Source organism: Perca flavescens, chromosome 12, assembly GCF_004354835.1.
Source record: "Perca flavescens isolate YP-PL-M2 chromosome 12, PFLA_1.0, whole genome shotgun sequence".
NCBI lineage: Eukaryota > Metazoa > Chordata > Actinopteri > Perciformes > Percidae > Perca > Perca flavescens.
In genome coordinates, this window is record NC_041342.1 from 30522644 (window position 1) to 30547410 (window position 24767).

At 38.5% G+C, this 24767-nt stretch overlaps 1 protein-coding gene across 2 annotated transcripts in view; it reads left to right on the forward strand.

Moving 5' to 3' along the window:
- Positions 1-24767, forward strand: part of vipr2 (vasoactive intestinal peptide receptor 2) — a 57126-nt gene extending 32359 nt beyond the window's left edge. For both annotated transcript variants that reach the window (XM_028592999.1, XM_028592998.1), the window contains exons 3-13: positions 1677-1790; positions 5769-5860; positions 9423-9520; positions 11041-11173; positions 12744-12894; positions 14875-14935; positions 16323-16392; positions 18059-18150; positions 20175-20304; positions 20454-20495; positions 21530-24767. In XM_028592999.1, the coding sequence (XP_028448800.1) occupies positions 1677-1790; positions 5769-5860; positions 9423-9520; positions 11041-11173; positions 12744-12894; positions 14875-14935; positions 16323-16392; positions 18059-18150; positions 20175-20304; positions 20454-20495; positions 21530-21703 (1157 nt within the window). In that variant the 3' untranslated portion in view covers positions 21704-24767. The remainder of the gene's footprint in view (positions 1-1676; positions 1791-5768; positions 5861-9422; positions 9521-11040; positions 11174-12743; positions 12895-14874; positions 14936-16322; positions 16393-18058; positions 18151-20174; positions 20305-20453; positions 20496-21529) is intronic.

Below are 24767 nucleotides of genomic sequence, written 5' to 3' on the forward strand. Positions count from 1 at the left end.
TTTGCAAAACCTGAACAGAAAATGCTTTCTTTCATTTTTGAAGTTTGATCTCTGCAACACGGAGTGTATAGCGGTCTGTCAGCATGTCGTGTAACCTGACAAAACAACAATCCGCCACTCGTGATAATAAAATCATCAACCAAAACTCTGAAATGTGGGATTTGAATGTAATTGTTTGCTGTTTGTATTTTATAATACCACATTTTAAACACTATAGGAGCCAAAAATTGAAGCTTCTTCTCACCTCCTCCAGTTGTGTTCTTTTTTTCCTCTACATTAATAGGTTTCTTTTTATAGCAGTTTATTCCCCCCTTCACAGTCCAGTGCCTCGGTAGCTGGCTGGCTGGCTGACTGTGTTTCTTTAGCTGGAAAGTTGAAGATGAGAGCTACATTTTACCAAGAACACTGTCTCTATTCATCGATCACTAAAAAGCCCAGTTAACTGTTCAGTTAACCATCAGCACTTACGCACCCATTAAGGCTCACAGTGAAGAGCTGGAAGAGCTATTTTGGGTTTGTTTATTTTGTTTCTGGAGGGTGGGTTGAGAATTCTGTATTCATTCAGCGCCGCTTCTCCTTTGAATTCTGCACTGATAAGTGTTTTTATCCTTTACATATGTATGTCTCTTGTGCAGTTTAGGAAAGAATATGCCAAATCCAAAAGGCTTAATGGGGATTATTATTGTTTTAAATTGGAGAAAGTTTCTTCCAGGTCCTGTTTAATGGGCAATATGTAATTGCTGTAAATAAGCAGTTTGTGGTTCTGAATATGTTATGCTGCAGTTTTGTCCATGTGTCTCTTGAGAATGCATCATTATGGAAAGGATTTCTAAGGAGGTCGACCTTTCTGTTAAAGATTAAGATCCTTTTTTTTAAACATAAAAACAGATGCAAAATTGCATTTGCTAAACCCACCAGACTCCATCTAAATATTTTCAGCATCGTAAAATACACTTCAGACTTCAGAGCTGTTTCTGGTTAAACAGAAAGGTCTCAAGGAGGTTTTTAAAGGTCAGTCTCATTACAAATCCTTTCCATAATGTTGTCAAACACTTAGAATATTAATCTGAGTTTGTCAGTGGCAAAACGAGCACTTTTGTGAAGGTAAATACAAGCTGGACAATTGCCGTATTAACTTACATTGTAGCTTGTTTTGCCGCTGCTGACTACAGCGATCTCTCTTAATACTGGACCAATGTCAAAGATTGTTGTTCCAATCAGTCACTTAGACACAAAAACACAAGAAAACAAAAAAACGCTAGTATTTGCAGGGAATAATGTCTGTAAACCTGAGTAAAATACAGACTTTGCTTTCCCCATGCGAATGCGCCGCACGAAACCCAGACATGCCGGGTACATTTCTAAATCACATGAGGTCCCCTGGTAATAATGCCTGTGTGAATAGGGCTAAAGTCTTTATATAGGTTTGTTTTATACTGTTTTATTCAAACAAAGTGTTTCTATTTAACCAGCAGCTACATGTTGGATGTTCAGTAAAACAGCCACATGGCGCAAGGATCGATGCTTTTTGACAGATCAACTTGTATCAGAGAGAGATCTGTGCGTGGCATGATTGGACCTGAGCCTCCGACGTTGATTACATTTTCTGGAGAGGACACTCTTTAGTTTATGTTTCTGTGCGAACATAAAGCCTACTCTTGTTTGTTTTTTGACAGAGTCGGGATGCAAAGGAGTGTGGGACAACATTGCGTGCTGGAAGCAAACTGTTATTGGAGAGACCGTCACCATCCCCTGTCCTCGAGTCCTCAAGACTGTATTCGGCAGAAATGGTGGGTTACTTCTTCAATCATGCACTTATTTACATTTATTTATTTTGTATTTATCTATTTCATATTTATTTTTTAAACAGGCAGATGAATAAAAAGCAACAAAAAAAGTTGAAACAAATAACTGATGGTCACATTTCATCAAGTAGACTTCAGGAGAGTAGATACAGTCCTCACATACGGTCTCTTTCAACCATCGCTTTTTTTAAATGAACTTTGTTACGGACCTAAGACAAAGTTACAATTGTTGAGGTAGGTACTTTGAACTTTATTAATATAGCACCTTTTTATGCAAGCATGCAGCCCAAAGTGCTTCACAGTACAAAATGAAAACACAGATGAGAAGGAAAAAGAGACTAATAATTACAACAATACAATAAAATGTTTTTTTTTTAAACTAAAAAACAGAATACAATGAACACAAGGGTTAAAAAAATGATTTTACACCCATTATTTACACTTGTAAAATAATACTATAACATTACCCAAAATTAAATTAAAAGCAAGATTTAAAAGATACATTAGATACATACATACATACAAGGACCGTGCTGGAAATAAGTATTTTACTTTAGCATGTTATCCTACAGATTACTGTTTTATTGTCTTGATCCAGAAATCAATCAATCAATCAATCAATCAATCAATTTTGTATTTCCTTTTTAAAATATACAGAGTGAGCTTGCCATTTTAATATCCAAAGGCATATAGTTCCACAGTTTAGGGGCATAAAAACAGAATGCACTCCGGTACTTTAATGGGACACGTCCGTGACTCATTCTATAAAAATCCCTGGTCTTTTTCTAACCATAACTAACCAATCATTTATTTATTTTTTGCCTAGATTTAACTAGTTCCGTTTCACAACGTTAACTACGGTTACGTTAAAGTGAACGGTCACATGATCAAAACTGCAACCGCTGTCACATGTTGAGGTTAAAGGTATAGTAAGTGATGTTAATCCAATACACTTTTTGTCAAAATCAGTGAATATCTCCTAACAGTCCCCTAGCTCTCTGTTTTCGGTTTGCATTAAAAATAAAATCCGATGTTAATAGACATGACACTTGCTGTGTAAATGGAAACCAAATTGCAAGGAGGCATGGACAAGAGCCATTTGAATGTGCCAGCCAGTAGTTATCTGTCTGTGAAAAACACTATTCCAGCCAATCGGCAATAGGCGTTAAATGGACAGTTGATGGTAGTTGGGTGGGGGGGAACTTTTAGATTAACCCCTATTCAGCATTTGAATGTGCCAGCCAGTAGTTATCTGTCTGTGAATCAGATTTTTCCAGCCGGGACCAGATGGCAGTTTGGATTTCCACTCTGAGGACGCGCTCTGATTTACATTGATGTGATCCAAAACCCTAAAGTTACTACATTTTATGAAGGGGGCTTGTATTCTTAAAATAAGGTATCCTAAAATTTTGGCAGTTGAGTTCAAATATCAACAATCAAAGCATTTTAGCTCTTTATTTTACTCTATTTAGCTTTACTCGCAACAGAATCACTTACTGCACCTTTAAGTGCATTTCACAACGTTAAATAGGACAGTCATATGCGTATGTCGTTTTGGGAGTCCCTGGCAGTTGACCCAGTGTGTCGTTTAGGTAAGAAGACGTGTTGGAAATGACAAGTATAATCAAATCCACATTCCATTGAACTTTTAGTCTTGATTAACCCCTATTCAGGTTTTGCATATCTTCAGACAAAAGACTATTGTGGTCCGTGTTACAGTGAGTTGACAGGTTAAGTATTTAACCTCTCAGGTCATCTGGGACAGGTCTCAATATTATTATTGTCCCTAAAAGATTTGTTTAATGTTTTAGTTAAAGAGTCAGAACTAAATATGGGGAAGCAGCTATCATGTCAGTTTTTTTATGCTCCAAACACTTTATTTGGAATAATTTATTTTAAAAACTCCCAGAAACCTGCAAGTCTGCTGCAACTATGACCCACCCAGTTCTCAGGTTTTAAATCCAGGCTGAAGACCTATCATATTTTTAATGTTGCCTCAGTTCTTTTAAATAACCTATTTTTAATGTTGCTTTCTTTTTTAACTGCTCTTTTTTTAAACTGCACTGTACATTTTATTCTTGTCTTTTAATGCTTTGAAATTGTTTTTAATTGTTTTCTAACTCTTTTTTTAATGTTTCATGTAAAGCACTTTGAATTGCCTTGTTGCTGAAATGTGCTATACAGATAAAGCTGCCTTGCCTTGCCTTTCTTTGCCTTACAGAAAAGTACCCAACTATGGAAAAAAAATGTCTTGCATTAAAAATTGTACTCAAAAGCACAGAATTATTCCGGTATGAGAAAAACTCCACTCACGCCACAGTCAACTGCTCTAAATACATCAAGTCCTCCAAATCACACAACGATATGGGCAGTGCTTAATTTGTAAAGTGGGAGGTCCCGGAGCGCAGAGGGGGTGTGGATCCGGCAACTCAAAACGGGGGTTGGGGGTAACAAAAAAAAACATTGTGAAATGGCTGCAGTTTGGTTACGTTTAGGCACAAAAACGACTTGTTTAACCCTTGTGTTGTCTTCCCGTCAACCTTTTCACAGGTTGTTTTTGCTTTTTCCAACATTTTAAATTGTAAAGTTTTTCTTCTACACATTTTCAGCGCTTATTTCTATGTCCCATTTTTTCTCATATAAAACAAAAATTTAAAACAGGTCAATTTGACCCAAAATAAACACAAGAGTTAAGTTTACAAAAAGATTGTGTTTTGGGTTCAAATCAGACGTTACTTCACTTCTGAAGGTAGCACACATGGCGCTAAATGTGCTGTTTGTTAGGTTAAAAAAAAAAACTTGCCGTTTACCTTAGTTAAATTTCATGTTAATGAAATTATCTAATCAACCAATCACATGGCAGCTGCTTCAATGCATTTAGGGGTGTGGTCCTGGTCTAGATAATCTCCTGAACTCCAAACTGAATGTCAGAATGGGAAAGAAAGGTGATCTAAGCAATTTTGAGCGTGGCATGGTTGTTGGTGCCAGACGGGCTGGTCTGAGTATTTCCCAATCTGCTCAGTTACTGGGATTATCACGCACAACTATTTCTAGGGTTTAAAGAATGGTCTGAAAAAGGAAAAACATCCAGGATGCTGCAGTCCTGGGAGGCGAAAATGCCTTGTTGATGCTAGAGGTCAGAGGAGAATGGGCAGAGTGATTCAAGCTGATAGAAGATCAACTTTGACTCAAATAACCACTCGTTACAACCGAGGTATGCAGTAAAAAAAATGGTGAAGCCACAACACGCACAACCTTGAGGCGGATGGGCTACACCAGCAGAAGACCCCACCGGGTACCACTCATCTCCACTAAAAATAGGAAAATGAGGCTACAATTTGCACAAGCTCACCAAAATTGGACAGTTGAAGACTGGAAAAATGTTGCCTGGTCTGATGAGTCTCGATTTCTGTTGAGACATTCAGATGGTAGAGTCAGAGTCAGTTACCACTGGGCAGGCTGGTGGTGGTGGTGGTGGTGGTGGTGGTGTAATGGTGTGGGGGACCCCTTTCGCCTTCAGAACTGCCTTAATTCTTTGTGTCATTGATTCAACAAGGTGCTGGAAGCATTCTTTAGAAAGGTTGGCCAATATTGATAGGTTAGGGTCAAACACGGTATTAGTATGGTGTTCCTAATAATCCTTTAGGTGAGTGTATATCGTAATTGTATAACAACCTGTGGGAGCGTTTTTCAGTGGGGCGACAGTCTCTCCAAATGTGCTTGTTTTTCTTTATTGTATTTACTACCAATGCAAGAAACATCTGATGTTCTCAAGATCAAACGTTTCAGAAAAATAGTTTGTTTTGGTTACATATAAAAAACTTTCTTTTTCCATGCCTCCTTTGTATGTTCCACCCCACCATGTGTCCTTACCAGCCCTTAAACCAAACCTACACAAAAAAGTCTCAGTTGACTGGGTGAAGTGTGGAGATAATTTGCTCTCTCTCTCTTCGTCTCTCACAGGGAACATCAGCAGGAACTGCACGTCAGCGGGATGGTCGGACGTTTTCCCAAACATCACCAGCGCGTGTGGGTCGGACACCAGCCAGGACAAGGTATAGGAAAAGGTCTTCCCTGCCATTGCTGTAAATGCCACCTGAGCGTTAATGAATTTTGACTGTACAGCAGGAAAAGGAGCTGCAACATAACATGGACCATTAGTGGCCTATAATCGATGAAGCCTGCAGGGGTCGGCTGCTAATTAACACAGTGACGGGCTTTGTGTAAGGTCAATCTGCCCGACAGTAGTGTGATACATGTTTAAATGTGAGCACTTTGTGTGTGTGTGGCACTGAATGACAGGATAGGTTTAATTCCTATCAGCTCACATGCTGTTTAAAGCATTTAGTTGGATATTTATTTATTCATCCATGCAGTTAGACGGATACAAAGAAAACTGTAGGGAGAGACTGTTAATGTTCTTGGCCCCGAGAGGAAAGTAGATTGACTGATCTGATGTGACAAGAATCTCCTCCACAAAATTGGCTCTTTCTCAGGCGATTTTTATTTTCTTTGTGCATGAGAAGTGATGATTAAGATACATTTATTACAGTACATTTATTACAGTGATCTTAGAAGACATACATGGCATTTTCTCTCGCTTGCTCTGGATGTTAAACTTGTGTTCTGCAGCCTTTACGTTAATCTGGCGGCATTTAATACAGACCTGTGCCTTGTTGAACGTAATATGGAACCAGACCTACATACAAGTGACCAGGGTGCTTATTCAGACATGAAACCGACAGCAATTTTTTTTTTTCATCAACCTAATGAGTAAACCTTTGGATTAATTTTATAAATAATAAATGACTGTCCTCCCCCTAAAATGCTCCCATAAGTCGCTTGTTCAAGCAGTAATTAAGACTCATATTTACGTTTATAGTGGCGGCCAGTGCTTAATTTGTAAAATGGGAGGTCCCGGAGCGCAGAGGAGGGGGGTGGATCCGGCGACTCAAAACGGGAGTTGGACGTAACAAAAATAATTACACTGCCTACCTAGCTTCTCTTACTAAAAAAACCTGAATAACGCTGTGTGTACATCAGGGCAATGTTTATTTTTCATTTTAGAACATGCACTGCATCGGTGCGAAATGTAAAAAAAATAATAAAAATACACTGCAACAATCATTTTCACAAGCAGCAATTAATTATCCATCCGACTATTAAATTAACCAAAAAAAACTACCGTGGTCTCCACATTCTTGATCGGCAGAAAAATGTTTTGCTTGTTTGGGATCCGACTGGCCAGCTTATTTGAACAAGTTAAGCAAACTTTGTTGTCTTTTTGACATTTCCCCGAGTGAAACAAGGCTATAACAGCAATCTCAAGCAGCACAAGCGCTTGTGTCACTTGAAGTGCAGCGCCGCGCTGTTGAAGTGCCTCCCATCCCTCCGTCCCTCTCCCCCCTCCGTCTTACCCTAAAAATTCACCTCAAAACGCATTGAAAATGCAAACACAAAATTTTTGTGGAACTTTAATGGGGAATAACGGCGACCGTTAAGTTCTCTTGTTTAGATATGAAGACGGAAAATGTTCTTGTGGATCGTATCACAGGGTAGAAATAACGACCCATATCATCGTATGGTTTGGAGGACTTGTTGTAAATAATTGTATTCGCAAAGTCGCTGAAAATATCTACAAGACGTTCCTTGTCAACATATTTAATTGGGTTAACAAAAGCATGATTTTTTTTTCTTTAAAGCTTGTTTTAGGCAACGCAAAGCACTCGTTTACAGAATCAGTTTGCTTTTTTCCTGAGAGCAAGATGGGGAGATTGTCACCGCTCTAATCTGTACGGTTCATAAGAAGCTCGAGCCTGGAGATGGTTACCTTAGCTTAGCATAAAGACTGGAAGCAGGGAGAAACAGCTAGCCTGGCTCTGTTTTTTTTTTAAAGTACCTGCCCTTTTCCAAAAAGTCTCCAAAGCGGACGTCTCCTGAAGTCTTTAACACAAAACCATCGCGTCAGGTTTTTGTTTTTTTTGGGGGGGGGCATTTCTACCTTTATTGGATAGGAAAGCTGAGATATAAAAAGGGAGCGAGAGGGGGTAAGAAATGCAGGAAAACTGTCACAGGTTGGATTCAAACTCTGGACCTTCTGAGTCGAGGAATAAACCTTTGCATATGTGCACCCACTCTACCAACTGAGCTAACCGGCCACGTTTGCATGTTTGTTTGGTTTGGTTTATTTGTTGGGTGTGCTGTGGTTCCTCCTCCACCCAAACAGTTCGTGGAAACAGAAGAAAAGTTTTTGGTGAGGAGAATGCTTGGCCTTGTTTGCCTTGGGGTGATAATTGCTGCTACCCTCCTCTTTCACTGCTAAGGTTCAGCCTGGGACACGACTGGTCTTATTCTGAATCAGCCATTGTGCTTGTTAAACTAACTGTCTCACTGTCTCTCCTCTGTCTCCTTATTTCACTCTTGTCTGTCTCTTTCACTCTGCTATTTCTGTCTTTCTCATCTTCATCTGCTTTTTTACTTCTTAATACAATTCACCCCAAACGTCCAGAAAAATATGCCCAAGTCGGTGCAAAGTGGTCCTCCTTTAGCTGTTGTATTTTGCAGAACAAAGGAAGAAAATGTGCATTTATTTCTCACAGACTCCTCATACATTAGTGGAAACTTTAACAGCCGTGTGAAAGGATTCAAAGGCCAAAACATGAATAATACTGCAGCTTTTGTAATACAGACAAGAGAAAGGGAAATGGCAAACCTGCTGGACAGATGTCATGCTTTTCTTTTGACAAGTGGATTAGTTCACCTGAAATCAAAGGAGCTTCATGCTGTAAAAAAAGATAATGGAATGAAAATGTATTTTCCACTCTTCACTGGGGGTTAAAAAGAGACAGAGTGCCAATTTTTATCTGAGAGCAGCAGATAAAATTTGATTCAAGAATTAAAGTACTTTATAAATTATACCACATCTCGATATTTTTTACCAAATACATCGATGTCGATATTTTGCGAACATTGTAGGGTTGACAATTGGTGCATTCACAAAATATTAACACAATGAGAGTTTTGATAAATAATCACTGATAATGTAGATATAATGACTAAATGGGTGAAGGCAAATAATAAAACAGCTAATAAGTCTGGTAAGTTCAGAAAATTACATCACTTTACTGTAATGCAGCCTTTAAAACCAGGAAAAGATATTCATGATATTACGATATCCAAAATGTAAGACGATATCTAGCCTCATATATCGATCGTGATCAAACAAGAAGGGCATATCTCAGACAAACAGACAGACAGACAGATGGCATTTATTAGCAGATTTCAATCTCTTTGTTTGCATTTCTAACAGGAAATTACCTATTCTTCAGCTCTTCATGCCGAAAAATGTTCTTAGCAACAGATGCTGTGTTTAGGCACATTCAAATATGCAATATTAATATGAAGGAATGGTGTATCACCTCAATACCAAAACACACTCTGGCGCCTCTTCATTAACTGACCAGAGGACAGTTTACACACAATAACCTGTAACTTCAGTCCCTGCTCTTTCTATAACTTGACACTAAGATTCAGAGGTATTTTCCTCTGGACTGCCCCACTAACTCTGCCATGATATATAACTGTAACCCTGCTCCTCTTCTCTCTCCGTTTCTGCAGCTGGTCTTCTACGTGGTCGTGCAGACATTGTACACTCTGGGTCACAGTCTATCTTTGATTGCCCTCACCACAGGGAGTGCCATCCTCTGTCTGTTCCGGTAAGTTCAAACATTACAATATTATCACATGAAATAAAACCTCAGTGGTCCCCGTGAGGATGCTGGGTCTCCGAAATGCAACGCACTTAAACTACTGAGGGGGGGGGACAGATTAATTACTGAAGAACAGGTCTTGGTGTGCTGATTGACATTCCACACAGTTTAATTGGATTTTAAATGAACAAGCACTGGCAATTAGCACATTTTAATTCCACAGATTTATCATTAATTGTCAACAGCTGTGTGTGTGTGTGTGTGTGTGTGTGTGTGTGTGTGTGTGTGTGTGTGTGTGTGTGTGTGTGTGTGTGTCTCAGTTTACAGTTTAATTGGATTTCATTCAGTTTGTTAAATTATGTTGATTGGTGGATTTTTTTTCTTTCTTTGCTGTTGGGACTAGTTTTAAAACGCCACTGGAGGTTTGACCAGAAATTTGTGAAGCTTTTGCAACTAAAAGAGTAAATATGCATGAATCACACATTTGTGAAAATATATTTTATCAAGAGACAAACATGTTTTAAGGGCTCATTTATCTCTCAACACTTTATATAAAGTGTACATGTGGGGATTTAGTAAGAAAGTGTACATGTGGGGACCAAGTCAGAAAGTGTACATGTGGGGACTTAGTAAGGACGTGTACCGGTAAGGACTAAGTAAGAAAGTTTGATGGTGGTTAGGGCTGGGCGATAAATCGATTCATTCGATTAACTCGAATGTGTAGTTAACGTGGATTTGTTTAAATGAAAAATCGATTTTCTCCTTAACAGCCGCCGACGCTCCCCTCTGGGCTCCCGTACCTCCTAACGGGCTCATCCCTCCCCCCGCGCGTTTGCCATAGAGATACACAAACAACATGGCAGCGACAGGGACTAACATTAATTATTTTCTTAACCAGTTGTTTCATTACTTACTTATCCGTAATCTCCACCGATATGACCGGCCGCTCGCGGTGCACTTTCCCCGGCTGAGAGTCACCTATTCTTGGATAACTGAACAACCAGCTACTGCTGACCTGATGGAGCACCCTGCGGGGCACCAGAGGCGGTGTTGAGGAACTCTTTTGCGGCTCAACACAACTACTAAATGCCGCTGATACGACCGAGCTGTGACGGAGGTCTGTAGCGGCTTAAACAACTTGCAATCGCCGCTCTGTAGCACGGAGCTCCGCTTCAACGTTAGTTTTTATCGCTACGAAGGAGCTTGCTACAGGTATGCTACATTCAAGAGACCATCATGGGATGTTAACGTACGTTACTCAGCAAAGGGTGGAATTAGGGGCAAGGTTGCACAATAACGTTAAAATGATTTGAACTTTTAGCAAGGAACGAAAAGTGAATTACCTGTATGTGTGAAAACAGCTTTATCTCACGCATCCGTTTTGTTGTTGTTGAATATATATATATATATATATATATATATATATATATATATATATATATTCTTTTTGTACTTGTAATATGTAACACATCCTACGAGAAAGTTTATTTTCTATAATCTATATATTGTGTGTAACATCTGTGCAGGAAGCTCCACTGCACCAGGAACTACATCCACCTCAACCTCTTCTTCTCCTTCATCCTGAGAGCTGTGGCAGTGTTGGTGAAAGACGACATCCTCTTCAACCGGACCTCGCAGTGCTCCAACCAGCCATCACTGGTGAGGTCACAACCTCTGTCCAGCGCTGAGCCAAGTCGTGTCCCGAGGGAAACAGGAAGCTGCACACTCGTGTGTTTTACAGCACGACTGTCACAGAAGGAAAGCAGCTTAGCATGAAGCTGCCAGCACAGTTTTTAGAATGAAAATGAAAATGAGTTTTTACAGAAGTGAGACTCAACACTTTTCTATTTACTGGAAATATTTGCAAGCGGATCATTTCTTATAAAATGATAAAAAACGGGAAAGCATTTACTGTGACCGTTCATTTACTAATACCAGAATGTAATTTAGATGGGATGACTGAACTCCTCTTTAGCCACAAATTGTGTTGTGATTGCCTGCATGTTCCGCACACTTGGAATATTTATTTTTTATTTTTTTTTATGCACAACACTATTTCATTTCATAAAACAAAACCAAACATTCATCTGTGTTAAATGTAACATGAACCAAATCATTATTTAAATCAGGAAATATGCTCAACATGAAACTGCATGAACCGCAAATTACACCATTCAAATCCAGCCAGGAGTTGCATCTCTCTCTCTCGTTAGGTTTTGTGTCATCTCTCTACTGTCATCTTTTAAAGGCATAAATGCCCCAGAAAAGAAGCACACAAGACAAAGAATCAAGAACTTTCAGTACTTGACAGCTTTTGAAAGCCTACTTTTTAAAACCTTTGATGCTCTTTAGCATTTATATTTGATCTTGATCCTTTCTTATTATATATTATTATAATGTCCCAGAACGTTCCTCTTCCACTATTTGTCTTTATATTGGAGAGGAAGCATCTCTGTAATAACTGAAGGAATGCTGTAAGGGTGCTGACATTTATACTCTCATCTACTCGCTGCTTGTAATGTGACCTACAAATTAAAGCTCATCCTCCTGGTAAACTCTGCTTGCCCTGGTGGAAAAGGGTAAAGTAAATCCACATATCAGAAGAATTCGCATAATTGCCTGATTAATCCAGTGTCTTTCTGGAAGTACCAACACTGCGGTCACATACAGCCCTGCAAAGACAAACAATAGGGTGTCCCCTTTATGTTGATATGAGACCTTGGAAACGACAATGTACGTCAGTCAACTTTTGGTTAGGTAGGCTTACATATCTTTCAGTAACAGTTCCACCTCGCCCAAACTAATAAATCCCTGGTCTTACTTTTGCCATTGTTCTTTCTCTAATGTATTTTTTGTATTTTCAACTCATACATCCATGATTCTCAACCGCAGAGCAACGTCAGACAATCTGCTTCCTGGTTACGCCGCCACATGTGTGCCCAGTGTATAAGACCAGTCATACGCGTTGTCAGACGTGTTAATATGGACTGAGATTAGTTCTGCTGCTGGAGTTAAAAGTATTGTGTGGATGGAGAATGTTTTTGTCTCAAAACGCTGCATACAAATAAAATGTAGTAGTGTAAATGTTGCCTTAAAAGTTAATTTTGTCTCACTAATAATGCTGGTATAGAATTGTTGATAGCTTTGCGACATTTTCCATTTTAAAATTATTTTGGTTGGATACAAAGTCCATAACCTCATTAAGATCTTTTAAATTTGTGTTTCTTAGGTGGGATGTAAGGCAAGCCTGGTGTTTTTCCAGTACTTCATCATGGCCAACTTCTTCTGGCTGCTGGTGGAGGGTCTGTACCTCCACACTCTGCTGGTTGTCATCTTCTCCGAGAATAGACACTTTATCGTCTACATGTTCATCGGCTGGGGTCAGCAATTTCCTTTTCGTAAAACTTCTTGCAAAAGAATAGGCCCTAATTTTATATTTTTCTACTATCTGTTTGCTATGTGTGCATTAGACACTTAGTTTGATACTTTTTCTAAACCTCATGACATGATTTAATTTCCAAAAGTATTAAAAGCTTAATATTTTGTTACTAAAGATGTAAGTTGCAAAAGATAATTCAATATTTAATGTCATGTTATGAGGTTTCAGATTTGAGTTAAAAAATAAGAATTCTTATTGTAATGTAATATCTTTCTGTTAATAACCATGTATTTATATCATCTCTGAATAAACAAAGATGAATAGTAGATAAATAAAAATAGACAATAAACAAATTATATACACTACTGGTCAAAAGTTTTAGAACACCCCAATTTTTCCAGGTTTTTATTGAAATTCATGCAGCTCAATGTCTTATTGTACTCTGAAATGAAGGAATAGAACAAATAAATAATTGAAGTTAAAAAAGAAATCATGGAATCAATTTATAAACCAAAATGTATTCAACATTTTTTTACTCATCAAAGTAGCCCCCTTTGGCAGATCTAACAGCTGAACACACTCGTGGCATTCTTTCGACAATGGAAATCAAATATTCTTCAGAAAGTTCTTCCCAACTCTGTTGCAGAAGTTCCCATAAATGTGTGGCACTTGTAGGTTGCTTTGCTTTCACTTTAAGTCTGGTGACTGTGCTGGCCACTCCATATGTTTAAGCTTACCATCTTGTTCTTTTTTGCTAAGGTAGTTCTGGCATAGCTTGGACTTATGTTTTGGGTCATTATCTTGCTGTAGGATGAACTCCTGACCCACTAGGCGCATACCAGAGGGTACTGCATGGTGCTGCAAAATGCTGTGGATCCAGCAAAACAGCCCCAGACCATCATGCTTCCTCCTCCATGTTTGACAGTTGATGTCACACACAGAGGAACCATCCTTTCACCTACTTGACGGCGTACAAAAATCCTGCGTGATGAACCGAAGATTTAAAATTTTTATTTCATCAGTCCATAACACCTTCTTCCAGTCTTCAGTAGTCCATTGGCAGTGTTTCTTGGCCCAGGAAAGCCTCTTTTTCTTATTCTGACATCTTAGCAATGGCTTTCTTGCTGCAACTCGACCTATCAAACTTTACAGTTGAAACTGAGACTTGCTTATTACGACCACTATTAAGCTGTGCTTGAAGCTGTTGTCCTGTGAGCTGTCTATCATGCAAGCTGTTGACTCTCAGAAACTTGTCTTCTGATTCTGTTGTAGCTTTGGGTCTGCCAGACCTCTTCCTGTCAGAGTTTCCCCCCAGTTTCTAAGTGCCTTTTGATGGTGAAGAATACTGAACTCACTGACACCTTGACTTTCTTTGCAATTTATCTGTAGGAAAGACCAACATTCTTAAGTGTTATGATGGTCTGTCTCTCTTCCATTGTTAATTGCCTTTTTCCCGCCATTTTTATGGCAACACACTACTTTCTGCAGTATAATACTGTTCAAATAATGTTCACGAGGGTATGGTATCACAGTGTGTTCCAAAAATACTTTTATACAAGCAGAGGGGGTTGTACGTAATCCAGACAAGTTGGAACTCCTGGGGGAATTGGCAGCACCAACTGTCAAAGCTTGATCAACCTCCATTGCTGCAGAACAGCTTTACATTGTTAACCCATTTCTTGTTTCCTGAAAAAGGCCTTTTTGTAAAATTATGAAATGTACATTATTTTTCAGTTTTGGGTAACCTTACTTTTTTAAACTCAGTCAGTTCACCACTTACCTTTGTACCATTTCAAGCTATTCATTGGACATGAACTGCTAAAATTTCAATAAAAAACTAGAAAAATTGGGGTGTTCTAAAACATTTGACCAGTAGTGTATATGTTATTCTTTTAATAAATAAGGCTGTTATTTAAAAAATTAAATATACAGATAGATAATATTTAACTTAGAACGTTTTGTTTTTTGGGGCATTTTTCAGGAATCCCGACGATATTCGTCTCAGCGTGGGTGATGACCAGGATTTATCTAGAGGACACGGGGTGAGTGGGGCCAACCAATCATGAACCAATCACTCATCAGCAGGGCCACAGGGAATCTGCGGATGCAGAATTCTGCTGAATTTTACCTAGATTTACGTGATCATAATTATGGCGTCTTTTTTTTAAATTAAACGGTTAAACATTACACAAATTAAAATGGATGTAAAATAGTCATTTTATGAGATATTGTTATCAGAGTTAAACTGGCACTAGGTAAGACTTCTTGCTTTCCTGAACACAATTGGGCTCATTGTCTTTTCAGGCTTATAAATCACAGCAATAGTCATCTGCAGGCATCTTTTTATTGAAAAGTATTCAGGCGGAAATGAAAACCAGTTTTCCAGTATGTAATCAAACTTGTATTACTCAATGCCAATAACACTTACAGTGATTCTGACTATTGGAGAAGACACTCCAGAGTGTTACCCTTCAAAGGTGACCAAAGACATGCATGTTGTCTAAATGGTTCAAGAACAGCCTTTTATTTACTTTAGGTATACCTTGGATTGACGTTTTTGCCGAATTTTACAGGAACGGTAAAGGGTTGAATAAAACTCTGAATGTTAACATATCTCCACCATAAGCAGAAAAACAGTGTGCTAAATTTCGCAGATTTTCATTCTGGATCACACCTGAAAGCAGTTTAAGGAATAATGCAACTGTAACTGCAACAGTAGAGAAAGAGCTTGTCCATTCTTCCACAACCAGATCGGGAGTTGCTGAAAGATTTGTGGGGGACAATGGGGTCCATGAGTAAGGTTAAAATGGACAAATTGGTGCATCAGTGATTATCCGGACACTCTACCGGTACCACTTTGGTGATTCACAGTAGAAATGAGATCACGGATACAATAAAAATAAGTTTCTTTAGCATGGTAACTGGAAAGCTAATTGGGAATAGAAACGCTATTCCTTTATCAAAAGAAGTCCATTAAAACGGTTCAGCCCACTGATAATGATGCCTCCGGTTTTCCGGGCAACTGGGAGGAGAACATGCAGAAAGGATTACATACTCCACTTGACCTAGATAAATCTGGGAAAGAGCTGAAGGATATGGCTTAGGAAAAGGAAGTCTGGACTACCTTGCTTAGCCTTCGCAGCCTGGAAATCCAGAAAATGGATGGATCGATTTTGGACTTAGACTTCCCCTGAAGGACATGAGACTTACTTTAAGAAGTGAAAGACTTTTGAAAAGCTCTAGGCCAGACTTAACCTTGCATTTTTCACATCAAACTTTCAGGTCTGGTGAAAATATGTTAAGGAGGTAGCAGCCTGGCTTTTCCTCTCCTTGTAACCATCCACACTTTTTTTGTTGCCATTGTGTTTTTATAAATATATAATGTATGTACTATAATAGTTGTGTTAATGTGATTTATGGTGTCCTCAGATGCTGGGAGAGAAATGACAACCCCACACCCAACTGGGTGATCAACGGACCAATCGGATTCTCCATTATGGTAAGTTAAGGTTCATTACATCCTGTTTGTCTGTAGGTGTTTCACGTGCTTGTCAGTTCAAAAAGCACTACCAAACTTAAAAATGGATGATGGTATAAATGCTGCATTCCTTTTCCTTTCGATTAGTTGTTAACTATTAACATAATCGCCAACCATTTTGATAATCGATTAATCAACTTGAGTAATTTTTTATGAAAAAAGTAAACGTTTCTCTGATTCCAGCTTCTTAAATGTGAATATTTTCTAGTTTATTCACTCCTCTGCAACAGTAAACTAAATATGCTTGAGTTGTGGACAAAGCAAGATATTTAAAGACATCATCTTGAGCTTTCCTCCATTTTTGGACATTTTATAGACTAAACTAATCAATTAGTTGAGAAAATAATTGACAGATTAATCCACTATGAAAATAGTCGTTAGTTGCAGCCCTAGTCACGCTCAAGTCGATCGCGTTCCAACTACGAGTTGGAAAAGGGGTAGGGCGACTTTAGCCGGTTAGCCATTGTTAGCAATACCAGTTGATAACAAAGCATCATTTGGTAATTTGCATGTGCAAACACTGTAGTAACCCAGATAGAAGATGGACAGTACTGTGTGTACAGCTGATTTAATGAGACACAAATAAGACAGATGTGCAAAAAACAGTTTATTCATACAGCTTTCACTACTGTTGATGCTCTGAGCAGCCATGTTGGATTGTAAGGTTGTGGTTGGTGCAGTTCTCACGAGTTTCTGAGTGGGAAATCCAACTTCAGGGGGCTTTCCAGTTGATATCTCCGACTGGGAACACAGAAATTCACACTTCCTAGTTAAACTGGAATGCAGCAAAAGGATCAAGGTTCTAACCCCTTTCCCCACTGAGTTACTGTTGCTATTCCTGTCATGCTTTTCCAGTATAGCACTGCACTACTGCTCAAAATCTGTACTCATTTTTTGTAGTAGTAAACAATAAAAACAGACTTCTTATTTTAGCTGGCAACCCGCAAAGTGTAGTTGAGGATTACATTACATTAACAGTTGTAAGAAACATGAAATGCATAATAACTTAACTAACACTGTAGTAAGGTTTAATGCTTCATTCTTGGTAATTTTAAATGATAAGTTCCACTTTAACTTGAGGGGGAAAAGTATTTTAGGATCAGGACAAACTGATGTGTTTGGCAAAGTCATCTCAGGAAAACCGATTATTTCATGCACACCAATTTGGCATGTAAAGAAAATACATGCTCAACAGACCTGCTGTGGCTTTATTATGCTAATTGCTATGATATGATTGGACAATCACTTTTAAGCAAGCAGACAAATAGCAGCTCCAGATAGCAGCCTAAGGGCACTGATTAAAACTAATATTAGCAAATGCCCCAAAAATTCTATATGGAGATTCACAAAATGTGACAAAACTATTTGTATTCTATTTGTAATGCTTTAAGGCAGAAATTCAAAGAAGAAACTTGAAAACAGCAAGTGAGTGCTCCGTCCAGAGAAAAGCGGATTGAGTAACTTTGAATATTTTTCTCTTGTGCATCTTTGGTTCCTTTTAACTTTCCATTTATTGGTTTCTGTGGGTGGAAAACTGTCCAACACTGCAAAATAAAACCACCCCTTGTGGGGGTTTTCTGACTCTCCTCATTTACTCTGATATTTCTGTTTCTTCCTCGTCTCCAAGGTGAACTTTATCCTGTTCATCAGCATTATTCGGATCTTGATTCAGAAGCTGAGGTGTCCTGATGTGGGTGGCAACGACCAATCACAATACAGGTATCTCACATGGGGCACAGACTTTGGTTGCTCTTTAAACAGCATGGACAGCAGTATGCAAATCTTATCTCTACTTACTTGGATATATACTCCAAACTTCAGCTTCATCTGTCAACAAAAAACATTTGTGTCATTAAGCAAACACTACACGTGTGTCACTGTAAGCTACTGTGGATAAAAGACTATACCCAGAGATACCCAGAACATTTTTATCCCATTTTTGTTTGCTGTCTGAAGGGATAAGTGTGACGCTAACGCTTATTCAACAAGACAGCGTTTTGATGATGCAGCCTTCATGAAATGGAGGGTTGGGGGTGAAACCTCTATGCCCTCTATACCTCTGTGTTTAATCTTCAGACAATGTTACCCTGCAGGGAAATCTGAGCTGTGCTGAGCTGCCAGGTATTCTCATGTCTTGCGGCAGCTAGGATCCTGAGAGTCAGGCGGGAGGTGATGAAAAGCCGGTATAAGCCACTGCAGAATCTCCCATTGTGCAGGTGACGCTTCAGAGTCAGTGCAGTGTGGTTTAGTGTAGGGCTGAGCAGAGTGGACAGCCTGGAGAGAGGGATAATGGGAGGGTGGATTTTACCGTCTTATGTGGGAATATTAGAGGGAATAAACTGCTATAAGAGTAGTTGTATTGACAAGTTTCCACTTTCCCGCAGCCATGATGGTTTCTGCGTTATTTGCCCATTTTGAGATATTTACTGCTGAGATTTTAGAGGTCCTGATAGGGTCCAATTTCTGTCTTACCAGGTCCAGATAGTGTGCCTTTTCTTTTCCAAAGGGTTTTGAGTGAGGCTGTTCTCATGAACCATTCATACATATAGCTGCAAAAAGTTATGCACTGTAATGTGTATGTATTCCATGTATTTATTACTGTAAGTGCCATAAATCCTTGAGGGCGGAGGTCAGGGCGGTGGATGGGTCCTAAAACACAGGCTTTTAAGCGAGGGAGCAGAGTTCATGTCCCAGAAGAAGTTAAGGGGAAAACATAAGACCCAGGAAACAGGTGTACTATATATATATATATTTTTTTTTTTTTTGGCATTTTAGGCCTTTATTTGATAGAACATCTTAGACATGAAAAGGGAGAGAGAGGGCAAATGACATGCAGCAAAGGACCGCAGGTCAGATTTGAACCCGTGTGAACTACCCTGGCGCCCCAGGAAAACGGTGTTTTTATGTAAACCACAGACTTTTTTTTTTTTTTTTTTTTTTTTTTACCTTTTAGTCGTTTTTGCCTAAACTGTCATGTTGCATCGTGACGGTGGGCATCATGTGACCCTTCAGTGGTCGTCGTAATTTCGTAAGCTATCATAAAATAACATAGGTTTTTCTACGATATCATACGAACCCATTTGTGAGAATGCGTTGTTTAGGTCTCTGAATCAATATATCATGAATCTGAGTATCCTCTTTATTAGCTCACGATCATCAGTGTAGAGACATACAGGTGAAGACAAAGAGTGTAAGTGCAGGAAAATGTACATGAATTGCTGCTCTTTTTGTCCAAGGCCGTTTGAGTTGATTGAATTTTGAATGTTAAAAGAAACACAAAGAAATAAATCCTAAACATGCGCAGACTATACTGTTGGATGGATAATTGTTATCCATGTGGAGATCTTGATGAATTAAAGTTAGGGAAATATCCAATCAACTCTGTTAGTTGAATGAGGCCCATTCTCTCAAAAAAGTAATGCTTTCAGCGCCACAAACAAAGTTCCTTTCACTGCCTTTTTTGACAAGACAATCCTAATTTTAAGGCCATTTCTGAGCTTTCAACTGCATTTAGAACAGCTGAGCAAACTTCATCCAATAAGAAAGCTCAGAGTAAAGCAAATAAGTGTCAAACCAGCTTTTTATCTTAGGGACTCGGATCATAAAACCTAAACTATCTGCATGGCACAAACGTTACATTTTCTTGGGGCAAACCTGTACAGTAAATTAACATTATGCTCTCATACAACAGGAATAAGAACAAATACTGCATCTGTTACAGTTGAATGGTTTGTTTCCCTCAGGAGGTTGGCCAAATCCACTCTCCTGCTGATCCCTCTGTTTGGGATCCACTATGTGGTCTTCGTTTCTCTCAGTGAATCCATAGCAGAGGATTATAAAATATTCTTTGACCTGGCCCTCGGATCCTTTCAGGTGCTGTATTATAAGTCCCTCCACTTCTATCACTACATGTTTATGTCTTTAATATTCCTTAATCATTGACAGTGCTTGTGTCCATCTTCATGTTAAAAGTTTAAGATTGAAACACTTCTGATGTTTGTCTTTAACGTTGTTTTCTTCAGGGTCTGGTGGTGGCCATTCTGTACTGTTTTCTAAACAGTGAGGTAAGTTTTTTATATGAAATGACATTTAGTACTATTAATTAAGAGAATTAAACACTCAAACTGAGAATGTCTACAGTCAGCTGATAACATGTTTATTTATTAAACATACAAGTGGAAACATTTGACAAGCAGTAAATTATATTTTTCTTAAAAATTAAAGCTTAAAATTTTGAGTGTTTCAAAATTCCTTCATTAGATTTTTTTAATTAAAAATATTAAAAATTATATTATTCAAGCATCAAGTGTCAAAACAGAGTGCCATTTGTATGAACATGTACTGCTTCTGCAGCTCGTTCTGAAGACTTGAAGACTGAAGACTCACTTGGCAATGACTTGAATGTAACAGACGTTCATTATTATAAAAAAGTTACGCAGTAAAGCTTTAAACTTTGATCCTCTCACTGTGTTTTCACTTCATCAAAGTCAACAAGAACAGTTTGGTCACCTTAAAAGTGTCTTAAATCTCCGCTGGATGATTCACTTCAGAAGGATTGAAAATCAGCAACTTTCACGCAGCACCATTGCAACCATAAACAACACTGGCTTGGTCGCATCATCCTCCCCAGTTCCACCCTCTTGTTCCAAAACCATTACACCCAGTTTCAAAAAAGCCAAGATGGCGACGGCCAAATTGCCAAATTCGAGGCTTCAAAAAGGCAGTCCACAAACCGTCACTGACGTCACTGATGCTATGTCCATTTTTTTGCGCAGTTTTTCCTTACAGAGAAAAACACAGTCCAGCATCTGTCTAAACAGATTTAGTCTCACAACGTCCCAACAAAAAGACTAGAATGACAAAACTGATGCATGTTCCAGAGCGCTCTTTTACACCCAACTGTAAACATGGCGTGAAAATGAAAGAGGAATGAAATTGTTGATGCTGCCAGGTGGAGTAGTAACCACAGTTAACTGCAGTACCAAAGTTGGCCAATTTAGATTTCACATTTTGACCATTAAAAATCTGTATTCGAAACTATGAACCATTTTCAGCCCCAACTTTAGGTTAAAAAATATTTGTTAATCTATTTTTACAGGTTCAAGGCGAGCTAAAGAGAAAGTGGCGGAGTATGTGTCTGAACTGCCGTCTGAGCAGAGATCACCACTTCAACAGCACCTTCGCCTCCAGGAACGGTTCAGAGCACATGGTACAGTTTCACCGCAACTCCCGAACCCAGTCCATCCTGCAGTCAGAGACCACAGTGCTGTGAGGACCTGAGGGATCCTTGGAAGTAAAAAAAAAAGTCTCCAGGTTGACCTGGGTCGAATACAGTTTTACAAAATGATGAACACAAAGTTGAAGTGAAATACACATGAGTGGAACCTGTACATCGTTTCAGAGCAGATTTTGGTTTTAACTTTACAAATCTCTGCAAGCCTTCAAAATGTACCTTAAGTGGACCTAAAGCTGTCCTGATCCATCCAATGAGGGTGTGTTTGTGTTTGCTGCCTAGAAAGAACATTTTTCAGTGTTTTCATGTTGTATTATAGAATAGGATAGATTTTTATTGTCATTGTTTTCAACAACGAAACACAGTTTAGCAGCTCTCAATATGACTAAATCACAGACAAACAGAAATATTAAATTTAAATAGTAAAACATAATCACCATAAATAAACACGATGAGATGGCACTATATACTATATGTATATATTATCTGTGAGCACAGAAAGAACGGCTCGAGTAGGTAATCGTTGCCACATCATGTTGAGTCAGGTTTTCCTGGACCTGTGTGCAGTGAGGTTAGAACTGTACGCAATTTGACTTGTGTATGTTAGATGAAGCAGTTAAATATTTATACAATTATGAAATATCTGTAAGATAAACAGTGCTATTCTTCTCTTCATGGTTAGCAGAATTGTAGACTTTACATTGAGGAAACAAGTTGCAACAGCAACGCAGCCATGTCAGAGCCATTATATTGTGTTTTATGGTGGTTGATGGTAGTGAAAAATGAGAGATTAGCTACAAAGCAAAATCTTGAAATACTGTTGTGTTCGTAAGTTACTATATTAGCTTTATTTGCCACATACATTGATGAAGAGACTGTTCTCCCAGTCGATTCATCAAATGCTTCGAAACAGCTTCGGGTCAAGTGACAAAGCACTGTAGTGGTCTTATCGAATAATGATTCTTGTCCATCGGGAGCAAAGGAGGAAAAAAAAACTGTAGGACATAAACATGGGAGACAGCTGCTTATTTCCCGTTTCCTACCACAAGTCAATGTTGGCTTCTTTTAAACCATGACCACGGTTGTTCCGTAATCCTTAGCCAAGTAGATTTTGTGCCTAAACCTGAACAAACCTTAAAGGTACACTATGACTTTCTGCATGGTTTCAGCGCAATTTCATTTTTGTTTCAAATGGTAGGCATCTCTCCTTGATCCACTAGCTGCTTGGCCTCCTGAATATACTGTGAAAAAGCCCGGTCTCGGGAGACAACACAGGGGTCGTAAACGTCAAACAAACCCTAGGGGCACAGGCTGTGCACCAAAATACAACAAACCACGTTTGAAGGAGATACTCGCACAAAACCCCACCCCCTCCCTCAACCATCTTGTTTGATGTGATTGGCTGGAACGTGGTTTGTCAGGGGGGCAGGTAGCGGATAAAGGAGAGATGCCTACGATTTAAGACAAAAATGAAATCGCGCTAAAACCATGCAGGAACTCATAGTGCACCTTTAACTATAGCGGTGTTAGTTTAGAAAACGATTGTATATGTTGAAACGTTGAGTTATAACAGTTTTGGAAGGCACTGACAAACAATGCCATCTTGCTAATAGTGGTGTCGTATGTCTAATGTAAATTTTATTAAGAGATGAGAAAAAAGGAACCGCTTGCTTTGTGCAGTGTGCTGTCTAAATGTTGTATTTAATTGTTGCCACAAGACGAGAAATTCTGGTGACACTTGACTTAAGGTTTACAGAATAAGGGTTAGTTTTGAGTAATCACATTTTCACACTGCTGATTATTATCACTAAACAGTACTCCCTCCTGTTAATATCTTTGGTGAACAAATTACTAAAGCCCACCTACTGTCCTGAATAAGTGCCGGCATTTGTTTGGTTTGTACTATCTTTTTTTGTATGTCCTTTTTAAATGAATTCAATACAACTCTCTAAACCAAACTTGCACTCATTAACTTATTAACATTAACTACAAGCCAGACCCCGCTTTTGCCTTTGGACTAAATACACATCCAGATTAATTCTTTGTTGTCCAGAATTTGTTTGATGAAATCTAGGAAGCAAAATGAGGAAATCATACATGTTTTGCCAAAGTTGGTAAATGTAGGCCACATAGAGGCAGTTAACGGTCCCGGAATCTCCTGGTTTTAAAGATACACACACAGTGGATGTTTTTCATTAGTCTGACAGATGATGTTTCCATGCATGTAGATGGAGAATAATAGAGGGCTTAGGATTAAACCTTGTGGAACACCACATTACAGATGCAGAAGACTTTGTACCACAGCAAAGTTCAGAAAATGAGGTTTTAATATACCCTTAAGTCCTACAAATTTGGATCATCATTATTTGAAATTCGAAATTTTGGCAAAAGAATTGGAATTTGTGTGGAGAAAAGGTAGGACGACAAACACTTTCGGAAAAATAGTGGTTTTAAAGGCATAACATCTAATGCTTTTTTTACACACGTTTTTTAGGAGGATGTAAAGGTAAGGCCTAAAACTACACATTGGAAAAGCTTCATCTAGTCTTAGATATTCGGTTTTTGTAAGCAATTTTTAAAAGTTTTTATTGTCAGTTTTGGTAGCAGTTAAATACAGTAATTTATAAGATAGTTGCCATGCATGAATCAAACAAAACCCAATACATATGTATGCCTTAAGAAAAGTGTTACCAAATATATTACAAACAGGATTTTACCATGTTACTCAGTGTATCATAAGAGGTCTATGTGACTAAGTGGTTGAGAGTATACAAACACTGAAGACCATATACAAAACAATGTTGGTTTGTCAAGTGATTTTATATTTAATGTTGTCTGACATGATGCTGATTATCATCTTTATCCAACACAGGTATTTGTATAAAGACACCATGAATGTCATACAAAAGATGATTGATAAAGGCTATCTTGTGTGAATGTAAATCTTAAACATTGCATTTTTATACTGTTTGTGCTTTTAGAAAACTATTGATTTATTAATGATAAAGATAATTAATATGATTTATGGGAAAGAAGTCCCTCACAATCAAAATTAAACTTGTTGACACTTGGGGTGAAGTTCCTTAGTGCAACTTTAAATATG